The following is an 18,533-nucleotide window of genomic DNA, read 5'->3' as shown; positions in this document are numbered from 1 at the left end:
ATGTGTGTTTTTCCTTGGTTGGCCATCTTTGAAAGCATGCTTCTTGAGATTGTTGGGATTATGTGTATCTTCATGTTATCCTAAGCAATAAATGGATGAAGTAAGAATCATCCATGTGAATTGGTTTCTTGAATACCTAATGTAAACACCATGCTATTAGGATTCTTGTGATGTTCATATTCTCTTTGAACTTAATGGGTTCTCCTTGTAATTGAATCGAAGTACGAACCATACCTAGGTTCGGTTATAGGGAGGGCACAAGTATTGTAGCACGAACCATGCACTTTACGTATATTAGAGAGAATCAATGCGTCTTGAGCCACGACCCATGGTCTTGATTGCGAACATTTTCATCAACACGTTTAGAGTTCATCACTTGAGTATTCGTGAACTTGGGTAGAATTGTTTAGGGTGGATTCCGAAACCCTAGTGTTTGTTACATTTTAATTTCACTTTGTGATAATTCATCTCTACCACTCTCATTTAATTTCAAAGTCCATTTACTTTCATGCAATAGAAATAGGTCACTTGAACCAAACCAAACACCCCCCCCCCCCCCCCCCAAAATGTGTGTGTGAGTTGTGTGTTTGATACGTTGTGTGTCTTGTTTACTGAATTCTGTTTACTTTCGTAATTGTTTTGGATTTTTGGTCCGCTTTGTGTTCTTCCATTTTCTGTGCTGAATCCAACCGTATAAAGAACGTGAATTTTGGGAGTACGGTTGGAAAGTTATAGGTCAAAAACTGGACAGAGGTCGAAACTGAAAAAACAGAGTTTCGACTCTGCCCAAAAACGACCGGTCGCTTTTACCTGACGACCGGTCGCTCATCACGTCAAATTTGAGTTTCGACTCTGCCCAAAAACGACCGGTCGCTTTTACCTCACGACCGGTCGCCAGACACTGTTCACGCACTATCTTAGCACTGTTCACAGGTGATAAAGTGGTGATAGAAAATTATGTTTGTGTGTTTCTTTAGTTTTCTTGTGTAGTTTCATTTCTTTTACACTTCTTTACTCATTTTTAGTTTTCATTTTGCATTTGTGCATTTGTGGTGTGTTAAATTAGTGTTCTTTACGTACTCAAATTAGAACTTATAGGAAGCCGACAAGTTCTTCGTGGGATCGACCCCGTACTTACATAATCTATACCTCAATAGATTCGTGCACTTACGGGTATTTTTAATTGGTTGTTTGCACATTAATTTGTGTCCTTTTAGGAATGCAACAGGTAGCCAAAATGGATCATTTACAATATTAAATGGGAGTGCTCTAGAGAAGAAAAAACAACAAATATTTCGACAAACTTCATTTCTTTCTTCTTGTTTGTATGCTGAATTTAATGTATTTGCCGAGTTTTTAAAGTGATAAATCTATCCATTGGTCCTTTTGATTTAGGTTGTGCTCTAAGAGCCTCATCAACTGCAACACTCCTAGTACTGGGGATTCCATATTCTTTGTCTAATGAAGTTTCCATACTCTGCCCTCCTCATGGACCATCTCCAATCTCTCTAAGCATTTCATTTTTATTTCTTTTTTCAAGCTGAAATTTTTTCAAAGTTGCGGCACACTCTTTTTTCACATGCTCAAGAACTTTCTTACACGGTTGCATACCATGATGAATTTGACCCAAATGATGCTTAAGTCTAGAAATTCCTCCACTGCATCTTTGATCACAAAATCTGCATCTCAAGTATGTTTCCCCCACTATTTCTTTTGCATACTTTCACGCAAGATCTTTTCGATTCATAGCTATAAAACAACACCATTAATATTTCTAAGATACAAGTATGATGCATGTACGTCAAAGTTCTACTATATCACATAAACGAATATGATAACTAAAGGCCCGTTCGGTAATGTTTTCGAAGAATGTTTTCTTAGAATATTTTCAGAGAATGAAAACAAGAAAACGAATTTGTATTTTCAGGAATTGAAAATGTGTCTGGTAGATTAATTAGAAAACATCTTCAGAAAACAAAAACAATGAAAATGTGTCTGGTTGTACAATTTGAAATAATAAATGTGAGTTATTTTTATGAAAATGTTTCCCATGAGAATGAAAACAACTTTTTTCTGTTTTCTACAAGTACACATGAACTTGTTTTCATTTTATGAAAACATTCTCAGTGTTTTCCGTTTTTAGGCCACCGAACGTGTTTTTGCCTCATTTTTGTTCTCTGAAAATGAAAACAATCCCTTAAAAGGTTACTGAATGGGCCCTAATATATTGAAGAAAAAAAATTATACGGAACTTCAAATTACAGTTACGAAGAACTAGAGAGAAAAATAAAATGGCTTACTTATATATATAAATCCATGTGTCAATATATTAATTTAGAAAGAAAAAAAAAAGAAAAAAAAAAAAAGAAGATAAGTAGAATAAAGCTACAGCCGGCTGGAGTTTATTACAATAAAGGTAAGAAAAAACAAAACAGAAACTTGCGGTTTTTTTTTGTCAAAACACTCCAAGTGAAACGACGTCGTTTCATTTAAATTTTTTTAAAACACTACAATTGAAACGGCGTCGTTTCATTACAATAAACCTTAAAAAAACACACGCGAGTCGTCCTCCTCGCAGAGTCGCAGCCAATTTGCAGACTCGCAAAATTTCTTTAGGTTCAGAAGTGTCCAGATCTGGCGCGACTCGCTCCGCCTGGCCACGCCTTACAACGCCTCCTCACGCCTTCCCCGCGCTAAACGTGCAACTAGCGAAACAGCCTACCGCCTCGGGCGATTTCCTGCCTTTGAAAACACTGGTTGTGATATATCTTGGATGATGGTGAGTGAAATGACTGAGTCACTTTTTTCTTCTTCTTGGGATTGATTCTAGAGTAATAGAATATTAAATGTTTCGGTTTGAACATTTTGCTTGATTGGTTATTTACTATGCATATTTTAATTATTGAAGCTTACGCCTTTGTTTTCCTTGGCCTTTGAAAGCATTGAGTGTCAGAATTGGCTTTAACTTTGTACCTGGATGATCATATGTATATATATCTTACTCCTTTGTTTGCATTATATATATCTCTCTCTCTCTCACTCTCTCTGAATTTATGGTATTCTTGGGTGATCATATGCTTGTTTGATAAATTTGATTTGTTCTATTTTGGGACTGTAAATATTAATTAGCATTGTAATGGTGATGGTGGGAAAACAGGTTCTCGATATCGCATAGTTTTTGCCAGTGTAGGCTTTTCTTCATTTATTTTTTCTTTTGGCTCTCCACGAGGGTTCATTTGGCTGTACATCTTGATGGATAAGGAAGGCAATGCTACTGGTGATCATGAAGAGGCTTTACAGTATGCACTTGCTGTGTGCCTTGAAGAAGACATGGAAGAAGATGTCGAGGATGATGAAGAGGATGAAGAAGACGGGGAAGTGGACGAAGAGGATGAGGATGAGGATGAGAATACTTTCAGTTTCAAAGATGGGGTTAATCCCTTGGATTTTGTGGAAGACGATGCTTTTGGTGACCAAGTTTATGAGCAGTTTGTGGGAATGGGTTATGAGGCTCTAGCTGAAAGAAAGAGAAAAGCACTTGAGGATAGTCGGCCTGAAGGTTCTGTTAAGAAGGTCAGGCATGAGGATGTCACTGGAGCAAGCATGGAGGAAATAATGGAGGCCATGAATTATGGTATGCAAAGGAGAACAAGGAAGCCCAAGAAAAAAGGTAGACGGAAAGGATCAAAGAAGAAACTTACTCCTGAGATTACTCGAAGGCTTGGTGAAGCTACTCTTCACTATGTACATGGACATTATGAAGAGGCCATACCCATCTTGGCAGAAATTGTTAAGCAGGCACCAGATTTGTCCGAGACGTATCATACACTTGGACTTGTCCATGATAATCTTGGTAATGAATTGAAAGCCTTGAATTGCTTCACAATTGCTGCACTTTTAGCACCAAAAAATCCAGCTCTTTGGGAACTGCTCTTTGGCTGGTTCAATAGACGAGGCGACACTCATAAAGCCATTTATTGCCTTTCAAGAGCAATATCAGCAGATCCTAAAAATATTGACCTGAAATTGGGTCGTGCTTCACTCTACGTTAAGCTTGGAGATTATCATAAAGCTGCTGCATCGTATGAACAGATAGTACAAGCCTGTCCTGATAATGTTGAAGCACTCAAGACAGGAGCTGTGATGTATGACAGAAGTGGTCAGCATGAGCATTCTATTCATATTCTGGAGGCTTATCTCAGAGATCATCCAACCAAAGCTGATCCTAGTGTCATTGATCTGCTAGCTTCCATACTTATGGAAAATAATGCACATAATGAAGCAATTCAGCATATTGAGCATGCACAACTCGTATTCTGTTCAAATAAAGAGATGCCTTTGACAATGAAAATTAAAGCAGGAATCTGCCATGCTTACCTCGGAAATATGGAGAAAGCAGAAACTCTCTTTAGTGCTCTTGAAAAGCAGAGTGCAGATCAGGCTGACTTGATTGCTAAAGTTGCAGACTCATTTATGAGTCTTGGGCATTATAGTTCTGCATTGAAGTATTATTTAATGTTGAAAGGAAACACCAAATATAATAAAGGCTTTTTACATATGAAAATTGCTCGATGTCATTTGTCCTTGAATGACAGAGTACAGGCAATTTTGTGGTTCTATGAAGCTGTAAAGACACTTGAAGATAATATTGAGATCCGATTAACATTGGCTTCTATTCTTCTTGAGGAAGCCAGAGAAGATGAAGCCATTTTGTTGCTATCTCCTCCAAAAAATCTAGATCGCTTTGAAGCCCAAACAAATAAATCGGAACCATGGTGGTGTAATGGAAATGTGAAACTGAAGCTTTGCTACATTTACAGAGCTAAAGGGATGCTCAAGGAATTTGTTGATGCAATCTATCCTTTGGTGCATGAGTCGTTACGTATCGAATCTCTTCAGCAAAAGGTGAAAGTGAAAAAGAGGCTCACAAAAAGTGTTCTGTTAGAAAGAGTGAAAGTCCTGGATGATCACCAAACAGATAACCTATTATGCAGATCTAGACCAGTAGCTCCTGCATCGGATCTGCTGAAAGCTGCCAGAGCGAAGAAGTTGCTTCAAAAGAAGGCAAAAGTAAAGGAAGAAAAGAGAGCTGAGGCAATGGCTGCTGGAGTTGACTGGCAAAGTGATGATTCAGGTGATGATCCTCCAGAAGAAATACACCAAGAACCTCCCCTGCCAGATCTTCTCAAGGATAAAGAGAATCATGGCCTTATAATAGATTTGTGCAAGTCACTGGCTTCCTTGCATAGATATTGCGAAGCATTGGAGATTATAAATCTTGCTTTGAAATCGACTCGCAACATGTGTTCTGTTGCGGAGGAACTCCGGTCTCTTGGAGCTCAAATTGCATACAACACTCCGGATCCTGAGCATGGGGTTGACTGTGTAAAATACATTGCAGACCAGCATCCATACAGCAATGCTGCCTGGAACTGCTATTACAAAGTAATTACCAGATTAGATGACTGGTATGCGAGGCATTATAAGTTTCTACGTGGTAAGCGAGACAAACTCAAAGACTGTGTACCTCCGAGTATCATTTCTGGGCATCATTTTACTAAAAAGAGCCGTCATCAAGATGCTGCAAGAGAATACCTTGAAGCTTATAAATTATTGCCAGAGAATCCCCTGATTAATCTGTGTGTCGGTACTGCCTTAATCAACTTGGCCCTTGGACACAGACTTCAGAATAGGCACCAGTGTGTTGCACAAGGCTTAGCATTCCTCTACAAAAATTTGCAGCTTTGTGAATTCAGCCAAGAGGCTTTTTTCAACATAGGCAGGGCATATCATCACGTCGGTCTTGTGACGCTGGCAGCTTGGCACTATGACAAAGTTCTTGCAATGCATATGCAGGATTACCCCATCCCAAAACTTCCCCATGAAAAGCCAGAGTCTGTTGAAAATCTATTACCGGGTTACTGTGACCTTCGCAAAGAAGCAGCTTTTAATTTGCATCTTATGTACAAAAAGAGTGGAGCAGTTGATCTTGCTCGACAGGTCTTGAGAGATCACTGCACTTTCTGAGTAAGCAACTGATATTTAAACATCAAAATCTAGTTACTCTTTTATTTCTGTACGTATTAAGTGTATGGTTGATTCTCTAATAAATAACAGGAAATATTTTTCTTTGTTGCAGATAATCATGTTCCTGATCTCAGATATTGTGACTGAATTGAATGAGAGGGTGGCCTCCTACTCCCTAGTCTGGTTCTCTCGAAAATGCTGATTATTGTTTGTATCAACAGTTCATTTTGGCCTAACACAGCTAAAGAAAGATAGGGAAATGCTAAAGAGAAAGGCTTGTGTTAAACTCAGCAATTTGCCTATCACACTATTGAAAGCCAGTGCTAAATCCTTTTTTCTAATCAGATGCTAAAGCCCTTATGTAAGTTCAAAACAAGGGCCAACTCGCTTTTTTTCATGACTTCACGAAAGTAATATACATCACACACAAATGGTGAAGCACTTGATCAAGTCTTTTAATAGATAACAAACCAGGTTCTAAGCATTGTTTCAAACCATTTGGATGAAAATTTAGAAATACAAACGGTTGAGATTTAGAGGTTGTAAGTAAATGGTATGAATATAAATGATACAAAAAAATTTGAACCATTAATGAGATGAATTTTTGGTTGAATAGGTGATATAGATTGATGCTATAATGACAGTAAAACAATACAGAGGTATATGTAGTAATGTTTCTTGATAATGTTTTCGTGCATGATCACTATTTTGAAGTGTCAATCATGGTACTTTTTTATTATCTTGGTCAATCGTTCACAATTTCTATCATATATTTCACACCTACTCGCGTAAGTAACTCTATAACTGTGAGCTTATATTATGGGGGGGCCGGGGGTTGTGGGGTGCGAGTGTGTGTGTGGTAGACTTGTTGTGGGATAGAATGCATTGTTGGGCTTCATTGTGGGGTTCCGTTTCTAAAGAGCTTTGTAACATTTCATTTTTCCTTTCATGCAGATTGGGGGGATGGATGTTTGTTAGTGATGAGTAGGTAGCTGGTTTTTAGTGCTACAAAAGAGTAATCAGATTTTTATTTGTTGTTTATGTTTTGTATTTGTTGTTCTCTAGTTTGTGATGGATAAGTGAAGATGTGTTGTGTTTCTAGACTTATGATTGCATAATTGCATGAAAACCCTTCTAACTTATGAATTTAAATGTTGCATTTACATCTAAAATTTTAGCTAATTTCTTCTCTCTGTAGCTAATTTTGGAACTTTGGAGTCTTGATTTCTGACAGGGTGTACCTATACCATTGAGGTGCGGTGACAAGTGTTCTACATACAAGCCTTCCAGGGTTCATCAGGCTGGGTCTGCAGAAGGTGTGTTTTAAGGATGGTAGGTTGCATACATTCGTATTGCCTTATTATCTTATTCATGATTTTTTCGCACATGGATTGGAATTTTTAAACTTTTTCTGCCAAAATTGGATGCAGGCTCATTACTTTCTGTGGATCATTAACTTTGTTGGTTATTGGAACAATAAGCCCTTTTTTATGCTTGCCTTGTGTGCAAGTTAGGAAGCTTGTATTCTACATTAAGTTCATGGAGCAAAGGCTATCGCGTATCCAGCAGAGGAGTGCTTTTCTTCATAATCTCATAAACCAGGTTCTCTATGTTTGTGATTGCTATAGAAATGAAAACAAAGTAAAATTATATTGAAATTTGATATGTTTTTTGAAAAAACAAAAATTTGGAATTGAAATGGTGTTGGACCTGTTGTTTGAAGACAGCCTGATGCCTTGGCAGAAGAGCATGCGAGGGCTAACAACCCGTCTCTGCGCTTCCATGGACCTTATAAATCAATTAAGAGCCAACAAGGAGGTATTGAAATTAGAGCAAAAACTTCAATTGAAACTGCTATCGTTGCCCTTTTAACAGATAATGTATTACAGGATTCACCACCTGCTAAGTGCTATTGCCTAGTATGTGATAACACGTTTTGATTATAACTTCTTTAGGGTAGATTAAGCTTAGTGCAGCAATCTCAGGAGCTAATGCTGATGAGGACCACCATCAGCATATATGGACACCACTTTTGTTTACTGTACCTTTGAATATATTTTTTTATATATAACTGTCACATTTTGACTTCATATTCTATGTACACAATACAGAGGTATATGTAGTAATGTTTCTTGATAATGTATTTATGATCACTATTTTGGAGTGCCAATAGCAATTATTTTTTATTGTATTTATGATCATATATGAATTTATTTATTTACTAATTATGGTGATTAGTGATGTCACAAGCGTAACTCTAGTGTTCATTTATTTCACAAGTACTTTTAAATCCTTAGCCGATGTGACTTTCTCATCATCTCTCTCAAAGACTCTTTAACTCCCTAACCTGAGAAAACTAGAATACTGCCGCGTGTAAACCTGTGGATATCACTTTGATCCAACAGGGCCCACAAATTGCATGTTACCAGGCTCAAGTTTGTGGAAAACACAAACTTTGTGGGCCCAATGACACTGTGATAGGTACACATATATTGCATTTACGTGGCATCTCATAATCTGGCTCCTTCATTTTAGCAAGAGAATTAGCTCAAAGACCATGTGCGTTCAGAGCCAAACTGAGCCCGTACGGTCACATCAGCTCTTGCCCTAAATTGTAGGTCCTGATTTCATGTGCTGATTAAGCTTCTGGTTCCTCCAAATTGGGGCATAAATATCAATGTCATTTCAACTAAGATTTTGTAAGGTGAGGTGTCAAATGAGAAATAACGTGCCAAAAATATTAATTAGAAGAAAGAAAATGAATCTTTTGGGATGAGATTCTAGTACCATGTCATGATCGAGGAGAAAAATGTATCATACTTCACTGTCGATGGTTTGGATCTTTGTGCTCATACCCAGAAAATGGGAGGTTGAGTGTTTGCTAGTTTATATATTGTTTATACTATATCTGAACTGCAATCATTTCCCGACACGTGAAACATGGTACATACAAAAGGATCCGTAAAGCCCAGACAAAGCATTGAGGCCCATAAAACGACCATCGGTAACGATGGTCTTCAGCAACCTTACTGCACAAATCATCGGCAAGGTGAGCCTTTGGCAACACTACTTGTCAATCCAACCAAAGAAGGCGCATGTTTTATCAGGCTAGATAAAGGACATGTGGCAGCCTCCCAGGCAATGCCCATAGTCCCACATCGAAATCTCACTCAAGGTGTACACCTCTCAAGATCTATAAAAAAAGGGTGCAAGTCTCCAAAATGAGGTAACTGTTTCATTCAGCTACTTAGCCCTTACTCCGTCCAAATTGTTATTCACTCTGTTCTTAAGCTAACTTGAGCATTAGAGCCTTCGGTTAATACCACACTAGTGCCCAAGGTTTTACCATAGCTCTTTGTCTTGCAGATCTTCCTCATTTGCTGCCCAAGGAGGCAGAATGAGACGCAACATCTTTAAGTTGAGCCCAAAAGTGCTCGACTATTTTTGTGCATCAACATATATGATTGATGTAGTCTTCTTAGTTTAGTTCAAAAATTCTTTGTGCAAGATGGTCATCCTTTGTTAAAAATGAATTAGTGATAATGTGTCGATAATATCTTCATACGTTTTGTTATTGACATGTCATCAACAATGATATTGACGCCTTATCGATATCATATTGACAATACAATTAGTCCTATTTTCACGACCGACAATACTCTATCTTAGTTTTAAATTTCTTAAAATAAGATATTGTCATGGACTCCACCTCCCTACTATATTCATTATTCGATTTGACCTCCCAATATATTTCTTGTAGAAAGGATGGACATTCAACTTCTTTTGCTGGTTTTGCTCCGTGAGGGAAGAGATGGAGCGTTAATTACTCATGTCCCAAAAAAATCCAATTATAGCATTGTTCAAGTCAAAACTTGTCATACCTTTGCACAACATTAGTCTAATTTTAAACTATACGTTAATGTTGTCAGATCATGCTTATGTGAATGAATAAGATTTAAGAAAAGTAAAACCAGTCACCCGAAAAACTACAAATGTATTTTTTGGTCTTCAAGTAACTTCTCAATTGTGAAAAAGGAAGGTTTGGCTTCTTTTGACCTAAATTGTGAGGCATCGCAATCTAGCTCTCTAAGTCTTAAAGTGTGGATTTACCTTTCCTTCAACTTTATAGGGCGATGCTAATGGAAACAAGGGCCTTTGTCTGGTTGAAAAGAGAAAGCTGTCAAAACACCAAAACTTCGAAAAGCAATATTCAACCTCTGCAAGTTTTTACTTTGAAGTGATCCTTAAGAAACACCCACCTTTTCTCTCTCCAAAGAAAAAAAAAGTATCCAGCTTTCAAATATTGTTCTAACAAGGACATGTAACTATTAATTTATAAGTACTTCATAATCTTTTTTTTTTTTTGGCTAAAATATATAGAACATTAAAAATCACATGCAATTAAGGAGGAACAATACTGGCTTTAGAATTAAAAGTTATCGTTTTCCCAACTCCAATTAATTTAACAACACCATCATAGTTAATAATTCAACAAAGGAAAGATGTGTGACCAAAAAATGGAAAACAGAAAAAGAGAAAATGTAGTCATATATCCTTTTAAGCTCCTCATCTCATTCAGTCCGAGACTAGCAAATTATATATAATTATACGTATTAAGTTGACGCATCGATAACCCATAATTGACAATTGAATGTGTAACAATTGCTCCCTAAGGAAAGATCATGGATTCGAATCCTAGTAACTATGAATTTACTATATTATTCTTAAAAAAAGTTTACGCATCGATAATTGAATGTGTAACAATAATTTAAAGGTCATCTCAATATTCGCTGGCCCGTCCGTATATAAGTACACCCTTTTGTGTTTATAAATGTGTTGTACAATCAATTTTCAGATGTTTTGTTGATTTAAGAAACGGGTTTGAATCTATAAAATCATATTGACCAAGTAACGTTGTGAAAAAGCAAATAATGAATGAGGACTTTCCAATTTTTCACGGCAAGTCATGAAAGACATTTCTGCATGCTTTGTCATGATGATGATTGATGTAGAAATTGAACAATTTGTCATTTGTTACCAATTGTTGCTAGCTAGATAACAACAACTCATGGCAATGGGGTCAAATTTAGTGAACAAGACCTTGATTTGCAGACTAGTCGTTTCAAGTTTAAAGTTCAAAGTTTGAATTTTCATGGCAGTATTGTTCCTTGTATGTTTTTTTTTCAAAGAGAAACCTCCTCCCTAATAATTTAGACTATTGCTTGTACTAAAAAAAACCCAATAATTCAAAAAACAAAAAGATAACAATAACTAATAATTAATTAATAGCATCTATCTGTCATTAATTTACAGATAAAAATGAAATAATCACAAACGATAAGGGTTGGTGACATCGCATTAATAAAGCAGTTGGTAGTTAAAATTGCAATGCATGATGGCATATATATAGTCTCACATGCAGAATCACATGGATGTGATACAAATTTATTGGTACAAATGAATGACCAATATTGATTAACTTTGGCACTTCAGTAATAAGACTCATAACTTTGGCATTTAAGTAATAAGACCCATAACTTTGGCATTCAGCTAGAAACTATTAGAGCAATCTCCAATAGTAGTAGTAAATTAAATTTTTTAAATTAAAATTTGTTGATTTATATGGTAATTTGAAAATATTTTTCACATATGAAAACATGTGAAAAATGTCTATGTATTTATTATCTTAAAAGAAAGAAAAAAATGCATGTTTTTAACATTTTCAAAGTAAGTTTTGTTTTTCTAAAGTAAAATTAAATGTTTTGAAGAGTCAAAGTTAATTTACTGTCTCAATTTTGATGATTGAGTTCGACAAGATTGTTGGAGAGATTTTTTATGATGCGCTCACCTATTTGAACATCCCAAAGTGATTAAAGAGGCTATTAGAAACCACAATGAATCTACTCAACTATATACATGAATCTTAGCTAATTGTGATGGATATCGACAATCAAGTTAATTATGAGTATATTGCTTTTGTGTCATATCACATGTCCATACAAAAATAATTCTACCATGTGGTGTGGTACCAACTTCTTCTTATATTGAGAAGAGAAGTAATTATTAAATCACAACTACTTCAACGTTTTATATTTGGACACTTCTAGTGAATTATTGATCATTAAAAAGGGTCTTGAGTTGCAAATTAGTGGTTTTAGGTTTAAATTTTCGTGGTACTGTGATAGTGTGTGTAAAAAAAAGCCCTCCCTTTTATAGTTTAGATTATCGTTTGTATTTAAAAAAAAAAAAAAAAAAAAACCATTACCAAATAGCATATGGTGGATGATAATTTGGATGTTGAATTGGGAACTATCTCTGGAAATTTTTTAAAAAAAAGGTCCATATCAGTTTGATGGCTGCTTAATTGTCAATGTTTGTCCACATCAAAGCAAAACCGATCAAATATTGCAATTAAATCTGTCGAATTTCAGAGAAATGCTCAGCCCCTCTCACTTGACAATTGAAGTGATGTAACCCCTCTACGTAACTATTTAATTAACAGTGCCATGATATAACATGCGTACAAGAGCTCCTAAATTCGAGTCCCTCTCTCATATGTATGAAAGAACATGACATAACACGCGCACAAGAGGTTCTACATTCGAATCCCTCTCTTATGTATTTATGAAAGGGAAAATACGCATTAAAAAACGAATAATAGAAATAATAATAAATAAAACAGTTGTCGGCACAAATACTGAGTGACGCTCGCAAAAAAGCCATACAAAGAAAAAAGAGAGAGAGCGAGGGACAAATAAGGAGTGACGCTCTCGCAATCTGTCGGTGATATTAGCGAAAAGCCAATATCAAAATCCGTAATTAAGTTCCAAAACCGAGGGCCAAAACTAACCCATCTAACTAATTAGCTCACACATTCTCACTCCGTCTCTCTCTCTCTCTCTCTCTCCCCTATAAAATTCCCTCTCTTTCCCGCGGCTTTCAACGCGGCTTTGCTTTTGGCCTTTCCTCTTCTCTCTTTTTTATTTCTTTACTTTAATTTTAACGTTCCGAATTAAAAAGAAAGAGAATTTTTGGGAGGAAAATTTATAAATAAAAAGAGCGTGATCTGATTGAGTTTTGGGTCTTCCGAAAATAGAAAGAGAAAAAAAAAAAAACTCTGCTTCATCTCTCTGGCCTTCTTCGACTAATTCCAGTCCGTGACCTCCCTCCAAATTCCAAACCCCAAATCCCATTCGCATTTCGAGTTTTCGGTCTCACTCGAGCCCTGTACGGTCAGATCTCGTCGGAGCTCGAATGAGCTCGAGATTGTTCTGCACTCTCTAGCCCGATCATCCGCCGTCGTATTGATGAAGCTGCAGAGGAGAGAGAGCTGCTCTGCTTCTTGCTTTGGAGGAAGATGAAGTTCTACATATCCACGACGGGGATAAAGAGGCTGACGATATCGAGCGCCGGCGCCGGCAAGGCTTCTCCGGCGACTCGGAGGATTTCCGGCCGGACTGTGTTGCCGTTGGTGCTGGTGCTCGCGCTAATTTTGCCCTTCCTTTTCGTCAGAATTGCGTTCATTGTCCTTGAATCTGCCACTGCCTGCTCTTCCACGCTTGGTAACAACACAAACTCTCTCTCTCTCTTGCGTTCTTTTCTTTTTAATTTTCTTAAAGTTTTTAGGTTAAAAGTTAATTAAATATCTATAATATATTGATTTGAGATATTTTTAAAATTATCTGAAAAAGATTTTGGAGTGCTGTGCTAACTAAAACGCAGCTGTTGGCTATTGTACATTTGTTTGCCTTTTCAAATTCCAATTTTCATAGCCAAGCATAATAATAAGCAAAAAGCTGTTCTGTTCTGATTTCTGATTGTGAACCAGCCTTTTTTCTTCCAAGTTCTGTATCTCAATAATATTTTGAATGTACCTTGAATTCTGTTCTATTCTCTATCTTTCAAGAATTATTTCCGACTTTAATTATTTGGGAATTTTGTTGTTTTGTGTTTGGTAATGCAGACTGTATAGGATGGAGGTTTTTCAGCGGGAGCGACGAATCTATGGTAAGTGCTAAATGCTCCCACTATTCTATTTACCAAATACCATTTTCATTTTTCAGCTTATTTTGCACCGAAAAATAAAACTAAAACAAAAAAATTTGTCCAACTTTATTTAGAGCATATAGCCCCGGTTTCATATAATCATTTTTAGTGATTTTAATTGATTATATGGAGAATCGCATAAGAGTTGTTTCTTTTCAGCATCACTCAAATTTATTGAAAGTGATTATATGAAAAAACCGTTGGATACATTTCCGTAAGAGTACATGTATTAGTAAACATGTACGCATTATCTGCTAGAATTTAATAAAAGTTGTTTATATTTGGCTTAATTGTTTCCTAATTGATATATGGTATTTAATGTTTTTTTTTTTTTTTGTTTGTTCAATGTATGGTATTTAATGTTAGACGATAGAGTAGGTGATATCATTTTCGTACTAAGAAATTACATAGCATAGCACAGTCAATGGATAAGCGCATTTGGGGGTGTGTCGGTATTTGCCTCACCCCCATCAGTTGCTTTCGTGGACACGTGGCCAGTTGTATGCAATTATATTATTCTCGTCCACTTGATATTAATAAAAAAAGGAATAAAAACAAAAAATGCAATAATTAGCCCAAAACCTCTATTTCCAAACCAGAACTATTTTGACTGCTTCCACTACATCATCAATCCATAACTTTGAGTGGAACCAACTGTCAATAGCTTTTTTCTTTTCCAATCCCACGTCAACACGGTTTAGTGGGATCAAACATCAGACGGCTGTGATTTAATCATCTAATGGGTTTTTTTTTTTTACGTGGCTGATGCATGTAAATGTACCGCAATGAAGCTCAGAGAGGAGTTGACAAGAGCACTGCTGGAAGCGAAGGATGGTAAGGTCGATAATAATGAGGAAGGGATAGAGTCTTTCAACCAGCTTGTGCAGGAGATGACGTTGAAGCAACAAGATGTCAAAGCCTTCGCTTTCAAAACAAAGGCTATGGTAAACTCTCACTCACTTTCACTACGCTTTATCTTTATTTTTCATTTATAGCTATTAGCCAGCGGCTAGTTTTGTTTCTTTTTCCATCATCACTTTTGGTATGTACTGGTAGGGGTGATGGTGATGCCACCATTTCTGTTGTCTACTGCATCATTTCGGGTTGGCAAAAGTTGGTCTAAAACTCTTAAACTCCACCTACCCAACTGGCTTATCTATTGGAATTGGTCTTGGGTCTGGTTAACTCTCCAACATCAATCTACCCCCTAATTTAATTTAGTTTGTTTTTATTTATTAATTTTGTTATTTCTTGGGCTGTTGCTTTGCTACTATAATTTTGTTAAGGAGACTCCTTGTTCGTACGGTATTGGATTAGTTTTGGAAGCTCACGGGTTAATATGAAGGAAAAAGAGAGTCCAAAACCAGTAAACCAGTTTGTAGAAACCTTAAGCTACCTGCTTCCAGTTTCAATTCAAAACAATTTCCTTTTCTCTTTGTTTCGTTCCAAGTAACTGGAATACAATTCTAAACTTATATGACCTAATTTTCTTTAGACCCACTTATCTACAATTTCAGAGATTTATTTGTCCTAAATGAAAATTGCGTGTTGCATGCCACAAAATTCCATCGCCAACTGGCCCAACTATCTCTGCCTACAATGTTCTTTGGCTGTTTGTTCAAGCAAATAAAAAGTTTCTATAACAGTAGCGGGCAGAATACACATTTGTGGTCCTAGTGTAGTTGCCCAAGGTGTCCTTTTCTACTGAAAATTGATTGACGATTTGTGCCATTAGTATCCATGCCCCTTTTTTCTTCCGTTGCATGTTGTTTTTATGCAGAATCTTGCAGTTGAGCATCTTTCGCATAGATTGCTTTACTTCCTAGTTCCTCATATGAAACTCCCTTTACTTTAGAGTGTGCAAGCCTTTGGGACCACAAGAACTTTGAAAGGTGGCAAAGTGATTCGATAATTGCTGTCTAAATTTTGGCCACAGATTGCTAGCTGCAGTTAGTTGGACAAAAGTGAACAGTTTTCAAGGTCTAAATTTGACATGAAGTAAAATTCTGTTGAAGATTTAAGATATGCATTTTTTCGTATTTATTGTAAATTAATCTTCAGAAAAGCCATTTGAGATAAAAATTGTGATAACTAGCATAATATTTGTTAAAGATCAATGTGGCTTTGTCGAATAACCCATAGAAATTTGTTGAATCTCTGTCAATATAATGCTTAATTAACTGAAGAATAGTTTGTTACTTAATATTCAGCTATCAAGGATGGAACATAAGGTTCAGTCAGCCAGGCAGCGTGAGTCAATTTACTGGCATTTAGCCTCACATGGTGTGCCCAAGAGCCTACATTGTCTTTGCCTCAAATTAGCTGAAGAATATGCTGTAAACGCGATGGCTCGATCTCGCTTGCCTCCTCCTGAATATGTTTCTCGACTTTCTGATCCCTCCTTTCACCACCTTGTTCTCCTAACTGATAATGTCCTTGCAGCTTCTGTTGTTATCTCTTCTACAGTCGAAAAATCAGCCAACCCTGAAAAATTGATTTTTCACATAGTGACTGACAAGAAAACTTACACTCCAATGCATGCATGGTTTGCAATTCATTCTATTCAATCAGCAGTGGTGGAAGTTAAAGGGTTACACCAGTACGAGTGGTCTCAGGAAGTAAATGTTGCGGTCAAGGAGATGTTAGAGATACATCGCCTGATTTGGGGACAATATTACAAAAATTTGAAAGAAGAGGACTTTGAGTATGATGGAGAACATAAAAGATTCTTAGAAGCTCTGAGTCCCAGCTGCCTTTCCCTTATGAACCTTCTTCGAATTTATATCCCTGAGGTAATCGCTCTATTGCTTTCACAGATGGAATGGATGACATTGAATATGAATTTGTAATGATATCATCTAATTTTCATGGGCCACACAGCTGTTTCCAGATCTCAACAAGATAGTGTTCTTGGACGATGATATTGTTGTACAACACGACATATCATCTTTGTGGGAACTCGATCTCAATGGCAATGTTGTTGGTGCAGTTGTCAATTCATGGGACAGTGACAACTGTTGCCCAGGAAGAAAATACAAGGATTACTTCAATTTTTCACAACCTATCATATCATCCAACTTTGATCACAATCGTTGTGCGTGGCTGTATGGCATGAATGTCTTCGATCTTGAAGCTTGGAGGCGAGCCAATATAACAGAAACATACCATCATTGGTTAAAACTTGTAAGTATATTCTCATATGATCCAGTAATTTCTTGATTGGAAACTGCTTGTAACTTAGTGTCACTTATTTTAGGGAGGCTAGTTATAAGATCCTTGAGTCATATTTGTCTAAAGTGATTTGGAATACATAAATCTTCCCTACTGAGGCAACCAAACAAATATTAAAAGAATAGGAAAACAAGACATGTCCTTCTCATAAAGCATAATAAGCAACTGATACTGATATATCTTATTTGTGTCTCACAGAGCCAGGAATCTGGGTTGACATTGTGGCGTCCAGGAATAATTCCACCTGCCTTAATTGCATTTGAGGGTCATGTGCATCATATTGACCCATTATGGCATGTCGCTGGGTTAGGTTCCCGGTCCCCAGAAGTGCCCAGAGATATATTGGAGGCTGCTTCCGTTATTCATTTCAGTGGCCCAGCAAAGCCGTGGCTTGAGATTGGCTTTCCAGAGGTACGGGGCTTATGGAATAAGCATGTAAATTCTTCAAACAAGTTTGTTAGAAAATGTAGGATCATGGGGTGAAGAGGACGAAGTTCTTTCACTCTCAGATATTCATTTTGGGACAAATCCAGAAGCAGAGTTTGGGGAACAGAGGGAAGAAGGTTTTGGCTTCAGTCTCTGCACACTCTCAGCTCAACTCTGGACACTTCAGATGGTTCATATTCATGTCCATAATAGACAGTAGACGAACGAAGGTACCATGCGATGCAAATCGATATAGCATAGAATCAGGATTTTCAACCTTTAATGCACATAAAGGGGTATAAGCTTCTTCATGGATGTATGCATCTCTCTGACATTATATTGTAAATTTACTCGGGTAAAATTGAAATTGCTTAGCTCAATGATCAAACTTGGTAGTAATTAGTCTATTCATTCTTGTTTATCTTCCCTCTATTTTGTGTATTTTTCTTTTTAGACAGAGAGAGAGAGAGAGAGAGAGAGAGAGAGAGAGAGAGAGAGAGAGAGAGAGAGAGAACAATTAGTGCTGCCAATGGGATAAATAGTTGGGAGATACACTATTATACCCAATATAGGATCCCAAATTATTTTAAAAAAAACCTTATGTGAAATGGACTTTAGAAACACATCCAAAGCTCATTTACAACATAACAAAAAGACTTTTAACTTCTTTTAAATTACTAAACTGCCATTGATTTCTTGAAACAAACTCAACTCCAAAATCTCATAAAAAAGCCCAAAACACTCAATAGGGCATCAAAGTAATTTGATAATCAAAATTAAATTCAATAGGATCAGCTATCATT

At 36.8% G+C, this 18,533-nt stretch overlaps 2 protein-coding genes across 9 annotated transcripts; both read left to right on the top strand.

The window, feature by feature from the left end:
• Positions 1 to 2,562: 2,562 nt before the first annotated feature.
• LOC110744484 (uncharacterized) lies at positions 2,563 to 8,228 on the top strand. 8 transcript variants are annotated; one of them, XM_088250786.1, is made up of 6 exons: positions 2,563 to 2,779; positions 3,158 to 6,027; positions 6,140 to 7,359; positions 7,458 to 7,629; positions 7,755 to 7,845; positions 7,983 to 8,228. In XM_088250786.1, exon 2 carries the CDS (start codon positions 3,253 to 3,255, stop codon positions 6,025 to 6,027), a length of 2,775 nt encoding a protein of 924 aa, XP_088106912.1. In that variant the 5' UTR covers positions 2,563 to 2,779; positions 3,158 to 3,252; the 3' UTR covers positions 6,140 to 7,359; positions 7,458 to 7,629; positions 7,755 to 7,845; positions 7,983 to 8,228. The 8 variants fall into 8 exon arrangements, with proteins under 8 accessions (XP_088106912.1, XP_088106910.1, XP_088106911.1 ...); XM_088250784.1 differs by having other exon boundaries at positions 7,751 to 7,845; XM_088250785.1 differs by having other exon boundaries at positions 6,140 to 6,388; positions 7,262 to 7,343; positions 7,458 to 8,228.
• Positions 8,229 to 12,954: 4,726 nt separating this feature from the next.
• GAUT15 (galacturonosyltransferase 15) lies at positions 12,955 to 18,157 on the top strand. The gene is made up of 6 exons (XM_021944472.2): positions 12,955 to 13,589; positions 13,991 to 14,034; positions 14,865 to 15,017; positions 16,284 to 16,865; positions 16,954 to 17,256; positions 17,503 to 18,157. Exons 1-6 carry the CDS (start codon positions 13,385 to 13,387, stop codon positions 17,785 to 17,787), a joined length of 1,572 nt encoding a protein of 523 aa, XP_021800164.1. The 5' UTR covers positions 12,955 to 13,384; the 3' UTR covers positions 17,788 to 18,157.
• Positions 18,158 to 18,533: the final 376 nt, after the last annotated feature.

The sequence above is a fragment of the Prunus avium genome, chromosome 3 (assembly GCF_965620075.1).
Source record: "Prunus avium chromosome 3, drPruAviu1.hap1.1, whole genome shotgun sequence".
Lineage (NCBI taxonomy): Eukaryota > Viridiplantae > Streptophyta > Magnoliopsida > Rosales > Rosaceae > Prunus > Prunus avium.
The sequence above is the reverse complement of the archived record's forward strand: the minus strand, read 5'-3'. Positions and strand labels throughout refer to the sequence as shown.